The sequence below is a fragment of the Amblyomma americanum genome, chromosome 3, assembly GCF_052857255.1.
Source record: "Amblyomma americanum isolate KBUSLIRL-KWMA chromosome 3, ASM5285725v1, whole genome shotgun sequence".
NCBI lineage: Eukaryota > Metazoa > Arthropoda > Arachnida > Ixodida > Ixodidae > Amblyomma > Amblyomma americanum.
Window position 1 is genome coordinate 46,224,433 of NC_135499.1, and position 13,514 is coordinate 46,237,946.

Genomic DNA, 13,514 nt, shown 5'->3' on the forward strand with positions numbered 1-13,514 from the left:
CGGGCCTCTAGGATTCCACCACCATCAAAAATCAATCCCGGCATTTTTAGACAACTATGTCCTGTCTTATGAGCAACTTCAAAAATTATCGAGTGTCAGGCATGAGACTATGGACAAAAAGAGCAAGAAAAACTATCACTTGTGTACTGCAAGCAAAAACAAATCGTGTAATACTACAATGACGACTCCAAGAATAATGATACCGTATAAACATGTATAAGGGACGCACTTTCTTTTCAGATTTGAGGGCCAATTTTCGTGGTGCGGCCCATACACGCGATTTGCGAAAAAAATAATTTTTTTAAGCAGTAACACATCAATCAGGAAGTAAGCGGCATTTATTCAACATTCAATCGCCACTCGCGGTTATTCTGACTCCGAGCTGGTGCTGTGCTCCGGTGCATGCTCATCCCACAAGAAGTTGCGCAGCATGTCCGTTGTCGACGCGTTGCTGTTTGTCTTCTTCTAGTTCGGGAAACTTGCATGGCTTGCCTCGGAAAGCGCGCTTTTTGCAGCTTGTGTTCCTCAATGCATCCTTTTGGTTGCACCATTGTCGGACGCACTTATCGGCCACGTCGAATTTCCTGCCTGCCGCGCACTTGCCGTGTTGGACAGCAAACTCCCAGCCTTGCAGCAGTTAAGGTGCTTGCCCATCGTGCTAAAACTGCAATGCTCGTCGGCAGCACACAAAAGCCACAACTATGATGAACCACAACTATCGTGCCTTTGACAGCCACAAACATGGAGGAAGAAAAGTTTTTTTTTCCTCAATGTCCACAAAACGGATTGGATTTGGATTGGATTTTGGGACTTATCCCTTTATAATGGGTGGATCTTACACCAAAGTCCTAGCCAACTTTGAGACGCTACGGCGGAGTCTGTCGCACCGTGCCGTCACCACCACCTATCATTTGAGCCTATTCCAATTTTCAAAACGGCGTTTTGTTGTTTCGACCGCCCTGGCCTTGGAAATGGCTTCTTGCTCGTTGACCTCGCTGTCGGTCGCACTGCCCTCTGTCAGCTGACCTGAGTCAAAGCTCAGTGCCTGCGGAAGGGTACATCCACTCGGTTGGCAGGGGTGGAGCGATCGACATGTCGGGACAGCATGTTCATTCGTTTCCTCTCTCCGCCCGCACATCGCGCACATGACGTCCGCATTGTCCTGGCCGGCAATCCATGCTTGCCTCTTCATGAGCAGCACACCCGCCAGAACCTCGAAGAGTAGTGCACAGCCGAGGGAGTTCAAGAAGAAACGCTACTGCACAATCTCTTGAGTGCAGTGTACAGTCCGAGAGCTGGCTTGACCACCGTGTGGGTGTTCCACACCTCTGCCTCCGTCGCCACCACACGCTGACGCACCTTCCCTTTTCTCCAGCTGGTTTCTTTGGTGTTCGTGATTGTAGGCAATGACACTCCTTACGTGCTCCCCAACGCTTGTACCCTTTATTTTCTAGCACGTACAGATACCCGAGTATACCAGACAACGCTCTACTATATGGACGCAGCGCTCCTACCTAAGAGTCTACTAGAGCATCTCGAAATTGATCTTCGCCGCTGCTTCCCGTGCTTTGAAGGAGGACCACCGCTTGTCTCCCTGCACAGCCTTGTTCGGGGACGTACGGTAGGCACGTAGAGCCCGCCGTCCCACCTCTCTCTGTCGTTGCTCCAGAAATTCTCGGGTCCCCGACGAGACGCACAGCAAAGCGTTCGCATAGGTCAGTTCCGGCACCATCACCGCCTTCCAAATGGAGCGCAGTACTTCCAACCTGTTGAACGCCCATAGCACCTCGGCTCTCAGGACACACTGGTTTCGTAGCGCCTTCGCACAGAGGCATCTTTCATAGACTTCCAGGTATGCCCGCTGTGTCGGGAGCTCTATTCCGAGGTACCTGTAACTATGCGCCCACGGTAGTTCACGTCCCTGTAGCAGCAGTTTCGGCTCCACATCTGTCGGGGCACGGGACCAGCAAAGCACTGCGCTCTGGAGCTAGAGCTCGTGATGCTGATGCCGGTGATGGATAGTGGGAGCTCGCGGCGGAGGAAAAAGTTGACAATGATCATGAGCCGCAGCCTCTGGCACCATCCGTGGGTGGCACCTGGAAGCTCCTGTACACATGTGTCGCCTCCGCAATCAAGCGCGCAGTTGCTCAAAGCCAGAGCTTATTGCGGAGGCCACGGCGCATGCATTTCGAAGGCGATTCCCATGTGGGTCGTGTGGAAAGTTTGGGTGCAGCTGTTACACAGATATTATTTTTTGCTAATATTTCCTTTTGGAAAACAGGGTGCGGCCCTTACACACGTTTACACGATATATCAAATAATTAGGTGTGTGCAAATCTTCAATAATTTCAAATCTCAGCAAAAAATCACTTTTACTAACTGCCAAAATGCCGGAAGAAGGGTCAGTAGATCTGTGCACATTCTGAAGCTCCTCCTGACAATCTCGCTGTACGTTGTGTACACAAATGAAATGTGATAATCGCTTTCACGAGCTTGGCATACGATGGATGTAATGCCGCCGGCCTAGACACAAAAGCAAATCTGCCGCTGTGGGAACTGCACTGTGCCTGCAGTACGAAGGGCCCAGAATGAAAAGGCGAAGATGGCGAAATAATAAGAACTAAGCATGTGCGAATAGTTTTTGGTTTGAAGCAAATTCAGAACGAATGGTAAATTTCTTCAAATAATTTCAAAGCAGATATTTAAAATATTGGCACACACAAAATAAAGATTGAATGGCACAGTAGGCATTTTCAAAACCATGAATTTTTTTAAGACATAAGGACAGTACATGAAAAAAAAAAAAAAACAGAGTGCACTGAATCTTTGTCACACTCATTGAAGGTGTGTCGACTTTCTGCAAGAACAGCGATCGGAAATTGGGGGAGCCGACCTATATGCGGTGCTGACATAGTGGGAGCCGACCTATATGCGGTGCTGACATAGTTGTGGAGTGCAACACCTACCGTATTTACTCGCCTATTTTGCGCTCTCTGTTGCGCCAGACCGCCAGCATGTACATGGGTGCGCTCAAGGCAGGCTTGGGAAGATCGGCGCATACGTGTCGCCGTGTGCGGTTCCGAAAGGCATGAGTGGCGAGGGCACGAAATGTGCACCATTTACCTGGCTCACTCCATGTGTCTTGTGCTATCCCCCCTTCCTGCTTGTGCCATCACGCTCGTTTAGTGAACTTCACGTGGAAAATAGTGGCTGCAAGATTTGCAGTCAGCTCAGACTTGTTCCGCAAATTCAAGGGAGCCGTGCGTCCTCTGATCACAGCGCAATCTGCTTCCATGGGGAGCCACTGCGCTCGCACAGATCGCCCCAAGAACACCAGAAAGCACCAAGCACCAGCCAGCTGCATGCACGCCTGCCCCGTCGGGTCCAATCAGCGTGCGCACACTGGTGGCATGCTGAAGCAAATCGCGCTGCTAAATCTCTGCACGCCGCTGTGCTGGTGCTGGTACGTGCGGCCGTAGACACCGGGAAGTACATATTTAAGTGCCGCACTTTTGCCAGCTTGTGTCTGTTACCACGAGCATGTGCAAACCGGCTGTGGCAAATGCGCGAGAGTCCAGGCACACGGCGCAGAGTCGGGGTTTTTTTCTACGCGTGCCGCAGTGCTATCCTGGATGAGGTAGGCTGAACTGAAACCAGACACACAGCAAGAATTCCAGAAATGTTATTTGCTCAAGACGAATACTTCGAGACAGATTTCGAATACCAAACATTTTGGATGAAATCGAATGTCAAACACTTTACTATTCAACAGAATAATCAGTTATTGAATATTTGCACATGCTTACCATTTTCAGCCAAAATATGAACTAAAATAATTGCACATAATTGACCCCCCCCCCCCCCCCCCCCCCCCCCGCCCTCCCGAGTTTCTAAAAAATATAACCCGAAAACACGATGCCCTATCTTTATCCAAATGTAACATGACTGCAATTATAATGGTAGGGTGGATATTGTGGGAGCGAAAAGGGGGATTAAAACAAGAAAACATGATTGCAACAAGAGGTTAGAGGCTGCGTTAAAAAAATTAAAGAAAATGAATGCAACATAAGGATTGAGGCCACAGTTTGCAGAAGCGGTATTTTGTAGCCATAGCTGTACATGCTGCAGTAGGTAGTATGACAGGCCCCCGAGAGGTCCTCTGATTGCCACCTCTGAGGTCAGATGAGGAGCTCAGCTTTACAAAAAACAATGGCTTCCCTGTCACTAGCGTGAAGCATGAGATGCAACCCACCAATCTGAAGCCCCCCAACCACCAGAAAGTAAGCAGGAGTTGCACAAGCTGTACCACTTGTGTCCCTGGCAGTCCCCGCTCCCACCGGGTGTGTAGGTGGCGCTCTTCTTGTTGATGCTGTAGTTGGTGAGGTGCATGTAGCGATCACACAGGTCCTCACACTCCTGCGAGTACCTGCAGAGGTAAACCACCCAAATTCACACAAGGGCCACTCGAACTAGCATGGAGTGCACGTCACAAGAGAAAGAACGAAGGAAGGCAGTGTGGCTTCGTGAACCAAAGGCACACTGCAGAAAGAGAGAAAGAGTGAAAAGATGAAGGAGCAGTGGCAGCGAATGCACGGCTCCTGTAGAAAGAAATGGCACAATAGCTTCCCCTCAGTGACTGAACCAAAATGGGCAACACATTGTTGCAGCCCTTGTATGAAAGGCATGAGTCATCACCTTCTGGAATGTTCAAGTGCCTTTCATTGAATTATCATATAGGATTATACTAATCCTGACCATACTAATCCAGTTTATTCCACCCACTAGTTCACCTTAATCCATTTTATAGAGTGGCGCTGTTTCCAAAATTTTGGGGGTCCTTCGGAATTTTCGTGGCTGGACCAACTTGCAAATTTTTGGGCTCCTCAGATTTTCAAACTTGGCGGTGCTGATCATGTTACAACTCTCTCAACCAATCAGGGAATTTTGTGACAGAGAAGCTGGAAATATTTTGTGAGATGGCAACCTAAATGCTACTGCATTAAAAAACTCGGTGCAAAAGCCATCAACATGCCCCAGTCTACAGACAAAAACATTATGATTCACCTGGGTTTCTACGAATCAGTGCAGGAAACTCAAGCTACCACTTCCACCACAGAGTGCAGTTTTGGTGACACCCAGGGAGCGCTGGCTGGAAACGGCTACATGTAAAGCAGCAGCTGGAAGAGCTCGGCTGCCCCCTCTGTTTTCCCACTTACTTGTTGGAGGCAAAGCGGACCAGCCCATCGGGAAACAGATAGATCTTGAGTGGGTCGAAGCTGGTGACCAGCGCATACAGGCGCAGGTCAAACTTGGTCCCATTTATCAGGTATGGAGTCCGAATGTACCTGCGTGAAAAGGTGTTTTTTTCATTTTTTTATTTTCTCAGATGTGCAGTCAGAAAAAAAGCATAGCACCTTTATACCGCATTTACACGGGCGACCTTAACCACAGTTAAGGTCACTACGGTTCCCCGTAACTATAGTTAGCCGCGCTCACACGGCAGACGAAACTGCAGTAACGCCGCCTAACCACAGTTACCCAAACCGAGCCTGCTGACCACCGTTTGCTACCTTAACCGACAAGATGGCGGCGCCCGTGGCAGCAGCAACATCGAACGACTCGTCCTCCCAGAGTTGTGTCATCTGGCTTGATTCAACAACCGCAACCCTGATACACATCTGACAAGGTAACACGCGCAACGCTCGGATATATGCTGTGATTGTAGCGAAACTGAACGCCGGGCTGCCGCCGGGACAAGGCCCATACACCAGCAAACAAGTGAAGCTGAAAATGGAAAACCTCAACAAGAAATACGGTAAGTGCGACCTTTACCGAACGATGCTCATGCCATCGGGTTTTTGGCGCTGTTTTCATAGTGCAGCTGGACTGCTTAAGTGAGCCTCGCATGTGCGACAGTAGCATGTGTTGTCGCTGGAGCAACGCGTCGATTCTCTTCACCGTCGTCGCACAGTTCTGGAGTGCCGAAGACGATCTTGAGAATGCATTGTTGAGGTAGTAAGGACTCGAGAGTAACGTCCTCAGGCAGGAGCAGCATACGCAGCACTTAGAATCTCCGCTCGTGCACGCGTGCACGCCGCTGCATGCAAACTTCGTCTTCCTCGTTACACACGTGTTCGTTTTTATTTGCAAACTGCGAGCTGCAGCGCTGACAGCATTGCTGTACGCGTCGCTATTTCTGGCCACCTGCTAGAGCAACAATGTAGTTAATTGAATTTATCAATTTATTTCATATTTCTTTACCAGGCTTCACTGTGTACTACCAGCATTTGTGAAGTAGTATACACAGTGCAGCCTGGGAAAGATATATGAAAGAAATAAATCTAGAAATTAACCAAGTAAGCTATTGCTAGAATGACAATAGTTGAACCATAATGCACAGTCGTGGCTTCAATTGTGAAGCAGCAACTAGCAGGATGTAGTTTAGCCACATTGCAAATGTAAATTGCATGCATTTATTTCACTAGTACCTGTGCATATGCATTAGACACTTATCTATGAAATTTTATTCTTGCATTGAGAATGTGTACAGTGAAGCTTAATCCACTGAGAGAAATGCTGTGATCACAACCTTAAAATGTTTTTTTTTTTAGCAACACATTTAATAGCTCACATCATTATTATTTGTCCAGACAGCTGCGATGGACAGGCACTTCAACTGGGTCGCCTGGTGCCTCATGGATTTTCTGCTGGCAGCTCCAGTTTCCTCGGCTGCCTTCCCATTAACGATGATGGGCGAGTCGAGGAAAGTTTAGAGGTAATTTGTGATTTATACCATTGCGTGTAATCTCTCGTTCAGATCACTTCAGAATTCTATTGCTGCTCATTTCTCAGTGCGGAACTTATACTCATTATAAAATGCTGGCCAACAATAGGTCATAAAGAACTTGAGCACTTGTGTAAACCACTCCCACAAACGGGGGCACTGGCCTCCACGTCTACATTTTTGCCTTGTGCTGTTGTTCTTTGTCATGAAACGTGAACCAACTAGCCAAGCAACTCCCACTGCTCGTCCATAAATCCTTGTTTTTTTCTAGCAATTCTACATATCGGTAGTTAGCTGATTGTCTCCCCATATACTTAATGTTACCATGCCAGAGAAAAGACCGCTTTGTTGTACAGGGAGTTCAATGTGCATTGCTGGTTTAGGTTACATCCTTTTTATTTCGGGTGGGAATCATGTCAAAAAGCACACACTGCGGATGGATACGACTTAAGTCTCTAGTAAGATGAAGTTATGGCACGCACCAGAATTTCGGTGCCATTATTTGTGTGATGTATTAATATTGCTAGTGCTGTATGACAATTCATCTTTCATACCTGTGCCTATGCAGCCTCACCTTCATCCTTCTCTCTTGTAGATACTCATCTTCGTCCACTGATTCTATTAGCAACTGGGCTTGAATACTGTGGAGTAATACAGCAACCTGTGGATCATAAGCTGTTATTGCGAACTGTTGTTTCTCTACAGGGACACTGAAGGGAAGTAGCAAAGAGATAATAAATTTCTATGTGATATCTGTAATGTCCAAGTAATTCAATAAAACAAAGTGGTGGGCTAGTTGGTGATTCATACTTGGAATGAACGACAGCGTAAAAAAAGGACAACCACAGAAGAGAAGCATTCTTTGTGTCGTGTCCTCTTCTGTGGTTGTCCTTTTTTGCGCTGTCTTCGTTCGAAGTATATAAGTAATATCTGTATTGTATTGCGTTTTTGTCTATGAGCTCTTTGTGCATGCTTTCTGTATTTATTGCCATCTCACATAATATACACTCAATTGCAGGTTCAGTGCTGTCTATTCCTTCTTTCTGTATCATCCCATTTTTCGTGCTGCTTTTAAGCCTTGAATGATAAACCAACTGACCCAGCAATCCTTCCTTTGGAACCATTGGACAGATTGGGGGGGGGGATGTAGAGTAAGCTACTCCCACAACCATGGGCATTATGGCAATGGGGAGCGGAAATGCTACTTGCGTCTTCAAATCGCAGCGCCTAGATGTGCTAGAGTTCGCACCTCACTTTCCATGTACTTCTGTTCAACTCAACCTCATCAGCTCGGTTTACCCTTGGTCAACCATGCCCCACATGCTTGCAAATGTTTAACATATTGCTTGTTATTGACTTTGATCAGCTTGGTATACTGTCTTGTTCAGCTGTTCATTCATTTATTTATTTGTACATACTGCGAGCCATAACTTTGGCCCAAGCAGGAGGGGCACATAATTATAAAAGCCATGAAACCATTAGCCGCAACAGCCACAAGTCCTTTAAAGGACATAAAATCCAACATTCATCACAACACCAACACTAGGAGCCGTACAAAAATTCTCCAACTCCTTTACAAAATATTTCGAGTCACATAAACCTAAAGGAAGGCGATTGCACTCCGCAACAGTATTCAGGAAAAAACTGAACTCAACCCATTGGTTCATGTGAAAGTTGGGGCTAGGGAATGCTGAAGTACATGTCTGGATCTTTATATATCTATTTAGTTATGTTCAGGAAATCAAAAATTTGAACCGCTGCCTTCTTTCCAGTTTGGCCATCACAAGTTTGTGTTTTTCTAATATATTGTGGAAGTGGATGATTGCTCTCTTTTCTGAGATGATAACATGCTGACTTGTATGTTTCATCATGTGCAGCTGCCAGTTGTCAATGAGGCACTGGACGGCTCAGAAGTGTTCCTGTCATGGGAGGACAGCCTGCCTGAAGGAAGCAGAAGAGACGACCTCTCACAACTTGCGGCCAGCTCTCCCATTTACAGTGCCAGTGCTGCAGTACCTGTACTGCAACGCACAGGCAACAGCAGTGGCGACACAAGCAGAGCCAGTGCTGGCGCAAGCAACAGTGCCACTGCAGGGGCAAGGAGCAGTGCCGGTGCTGGCACAAGTGACAAAAGAAGGGAACCCCAAAAGAGCCGCCACAAGCGACAAGGATCTGCTATAGAGCAGCTAGTTGCTGACCATAAAGGAGAAAGCGAGGCAGCAGCAAAGGCCGACCACAAGGCACACAAAATGCGCAAGATAATGGTGCGCCTTCAGAAGGAAGCAAATGCCATAGATGCAGGCATGGTGCAACTGCTGGCAAAATTTCTAGACAACAATGAAAATAATAACTCGCTCAATAAAGAGTGATCAAAACAGCTGGAAGTTATTTGATATTACAGCATGTGATGAGATGAAAGGTCTTTTACTGCTGAAAGTTTTGTGCTGTGTTTTGTGTTGTGCTTGACAAGGTGCCAACAAGTTGCTGATCGGCAATGTGGCAAGACGATGGCCAGTTATACACGAAAATTATAAGCAAACAGCAAGTGATAGAAGAGATGCCAACACGCAGACCATGCGACACAAACACAACAATGAAAAAGGTAGTACAATGGCAATGAAACAGCAACATAAACAGCAGTGCTCAACAAGAATGAATCATATAAAAATGGAAAGCTCATGCTGGCATTTTACTACCATCTGCGAGCAGAACTGTTTGAAGAAAGAGATTTGTTTACAGGAAGTAATGAAATCTTCATTATTAGTTCATTAGAGATGGTTGCATGTAGGTGAAGGTTTGTTTGTCATAAGGAATACTAGTAGTTGGTACGAACCACTTCATTTTGTAGTTTAACAAGAACCAATAATTAACATTAGCGATATAATGCGACTATTTTCTGAAAGCCTGGCCACGACGGCGGCTTTTCAATGGAGGTGTAAAGCAAGACACTCGTGTACTGTGCAATGTCGGTGCATGTTAATGAACCCCATGTGGTCGAAAATTCTGCAGCCCTTCACTATGGCATCACTCATAGCCCAAGCCGCTTTGGAACGTTAAAACTCCATAAACCAAACCTATTTTATGAAGAACATGTAGGTTACAAAAATTACACTAGTTGTAACCCTCATAACCTTCACCCCAGTAGGGAGTATGCATCATGTGCGTGCAGTGGTAGCCATTTAAGGTGAGCCGAACCCAGTCTGCTCCTTCAATAATGTGTGCGTAGCTCAGTTTAGGGCTGTTCCCTCTTGGTAGAGGTGTCGTTCTTAGCCGCTCTTGAGTTCCCCACGGACTGGGTTCTAGCTCAAAGCAAGGTGCTTGGCCAGGGCGCCCCGACAGCCACACCCGACATCTCTTCCCGGTTGCTTGTGCACACCGGCTGAGGCCGCCTGTCATCGGCGCTCTGCACCACACCAAACTAGCTTGAATCACAGCGGTCACTAAGCTGCTCACAAATGTTGTACAGCACACAAGCAGCACGGATCACATAACTGACATTGTGGATGTCATACTCAAGGCCCTTCAGCACCATTCTAAAGCATGCCTTGACACGTCCAAAAGCATTTTCGACAACACGTCTGGCACTCGGCAGCCGGTAGTTAAAGGTCTGTGAGGGGGACCCACAGGCACCTGGAAGGGGTACAGCTTCATCAGGTGCGTCTGCAAGGGAAAAGCTTGATCACCAAGAATTGTGCCAACTTCCACACCTTCAATGAGCTATGTTTCTTGTCGGAACAGCTCACTAGCCAGAGTACCTGGCAGTCGAGACTTCTGAAACAGTGCCGGGTCATTGTTCCTACCAGGGCTCCCAACATTCGTGCATAGGAACCTGTATGTGTGCTCGACGACAGCAAGTAGAGCGACACTGTACCACCCGTTATGATTGTATTATTCAGCAGCTTCTTGCTTTGGGGGCACACCTTGATATGACAGCCATCCACTGCACCGACACCTTGAGAGAAACCACAGACTGCTGTGAATTTACACATGTGCTCGTGAAGCTCAGCTGCAAAATTCGTGAAATATTAAATTAACTGACGCAGTGCTCACGCCAAACAAGTTAGCAGCAGTCCGCTCTTCTGCTGACGTTGCGAGGCGGTACAAGCCGATCGCCACGCGTTTCTCCAGCGGAATCGCTTTCCGCATGTTGGTATCTTGCCGGCTCATGCTTCCACAAACAGCCACCGTGTACCGGAATGTGCCGCGGTTGATCCGAAAGTTTTCTCGGAGTCCGCTGTCCGGAAGGTGCGGAAGCGTGGTCTCGTACCACGAGTCTGGGCGCTGGTACGCCGACAGATCACGGACGGACAGGTGCGCCGTCGCCAACAAAAAGAGCTTCGGACGCCCCCAATGTCACTTCCTCGTCTCTTCAAGCATGACAATTTCAGCGCTCAGCGCCAGCATCTGTACGCCCAGGCGTTGTAGCGCTACCTGATGCACCATGAATGCAGCCCAAAATTGAGCGTCGCCCTCGTTCACGACAGGCCTGCTAAGGGCCAACATAGGCTTGACACACAAGACGTCCGAAGGATCTTAACTACACAAGCACAACACTCACTGTGAAAGAAAAGCCACGAAAATAAACAACGATAGCAGTGAGCAGCGATGCGTCGCAGCGAGCAGTCACGGGGAAAAGAGGCTGAAGCAGCCAAAGTAGAACGCGCTGTCGGCTACGAAGTCGACTGTGATCATTGTTTAGAACTTTTTAGATTTCGGCTAACGACAACCACAAGCACAAAGAAAAAAGTTTTTAAGCCGGCCTTAGCACAAGAAACAACGTTTTTCCTCTTATGTGTTCTTTTCAACGTAGCCCTGTTTAATAATACGCCTGAGTGGGCGACGTTTGAACTTCAATGAGGCGAGTATTACATGATCTGTTTCGTCGCACTAACCGAGATGGCTAAACTGTGTGTAAGCGCGGCGAACTGCAGTTAACTCTAACCGTGGTTAAACGCCTTAACTGTAGTTAAGCTTAACCACGGTTAAGGCTGCCCGTGTAAAGAGGGTATAACTTGGCCACAGTATAAATGGCGCCCTTTATTTTTGGGTAGAACGTGGTTTTTTACCCGATTCTTGCACCCCAAAAAGGTTTCTGAAAACTCGGGTTGAACCCCATTTCGATCCAAAAATGCACTTTTCACAGAATGTTACACAAAAGTGAGGCCACCACACAATATCAGCATATGCCTTTTGTTTATTCCAGGAAGGCGCGTTTAAATAACCAAAACTGACATTTTAAACCTCGCTTAATGCTTGTTAATCATGACTCAACATGCAATAAAACCTCATGAATTCAGTAATTGGGACTCCATAAAATATCTTAATTAACCGAGTTTTTGAATTAGAGTGCTGAAAATAAAGGACCCAGGGAAAAAATTTCGTTGTGGGAACATACTACCCTTACTTTATGAACCCGGATATATTAAAATATTGGATATATCGAACACACGGATTATACCCTTGACTATCCTGTGGAAAAGTACTATAGGAAAGTCGCGCAATATATCGAACTTCAGTTTTGCTCATCATTCAATGTATCGAACAGCACATAGTGCTTCTCCTAACCACAAGACAAAGTATCCTATAAACGCATGTAAGGGCCGCACCCGTGTATGGGCCGCACCCCGTTTTCCAGAAGGAAATATTAGCAAAAAAATAATATCTTTGTAAGGGCCGCACCCAAACTTTCCACCCGACCCACACGGGAATAGCCTTCGAAATGCATGTGCCGTCGCCTCCGCAATAAGCTCTGGCTTCGAGCAACTGCGCACTTGATCGCAAGAGGCGACATGTGCACAGGACCTTCCAGGTGCCGCCTATGGATGGCTCCAGAGGCCGCGACTCATGATCATCGTCAACTTCTTCCTCCGCCGTGAGCTCCCGCTATCTAGTATCACCAGCTCCAGCGTTTCGTGGCTGACAAAGGCACGAGAGTTGTGGTTCACTGTAGTTGTGGATTTCGCGTGCTGCTGCCGAGCATTGTAGATTTAGCAGGATGGGCAAGCACCTTAACTGCTACAAGGCTGGGAGTTTGCTGCCGAACACGGCAGCGCGCGGCAGGCAGGAAATTCGACATGGCCGATAAGTGCGTCCGACGACGGTGCAACCAAAAGGATGCACTCAGGAACACAAGCTGCAAAAAGCGTGCTTTCCGAGGCAAGCCGTGCAAGTTTCCAAGTGATGGAAGCGGGAAACAAACAGCTACGCGTCGACAGCGGACATGCTGCGCGACTTCTTGTGGGATGAGCATGCACCGGAGCACAGCACCAGCTCGGATTCGGAATAACCGCGAGTGGCGATTGAACGTAGAATAAGTGCCTTTTACTTCCTGATTGGTGTGTTTCTACTTTAAAAAAAAAAATTTTTTCGTAAATCGAGTGTATAGTCCGCACCCCGAAAATTGGACCTCAAATCTAGAAAAAAAAGTGCGGCCCTTACACGCGTTTATACGGTATGTCACATTTAGAAGCTTCCTCCCATTGTTAACTGCATCAAGTTACTATGCTTTAGTTGTAATATACCTCCATTGCCAAAAGCAAGCATTCTGCATACTTAGTGATTGAAATCTGCTCCAGAGCTTGGGCAGCCTACCCCTAAAAGGGAGCCCTTCCTTTTTACACCCGTATATGCTTATTCGTGTTCAGAGTGTGTGTTTTTTAGCCTCAAATTAAAAATGTGCTGGCAGAAAACAGTCATTGCCACTTCGCACATTTGCAACCGTCCCCAACGC

At 47.2% G+C, this 13,514-nt stretch overlaps 1 protein-coding gene across 1 annotated transcript in view; it reads right to left on the bottom strand.

The window, feature by feature from the left end:
* Positions 1-13,514, bottom strand: part of LOC144124569 (tubulin monoglutamylase TTLL4-like) — a 156,565-nt gene that overhangs the window by 72,253 nt on the left and 70,798 nt on the right. Inside the window, 2 exon segments of the mRNA XM_077657315.1 lie at positions 4,307-4,426; positions 5,217-5,345. Coding sequence (XP_077513441.1) covers positions 4,307-4,426; positions 5,217-5,345 — 249 coding nt within the window.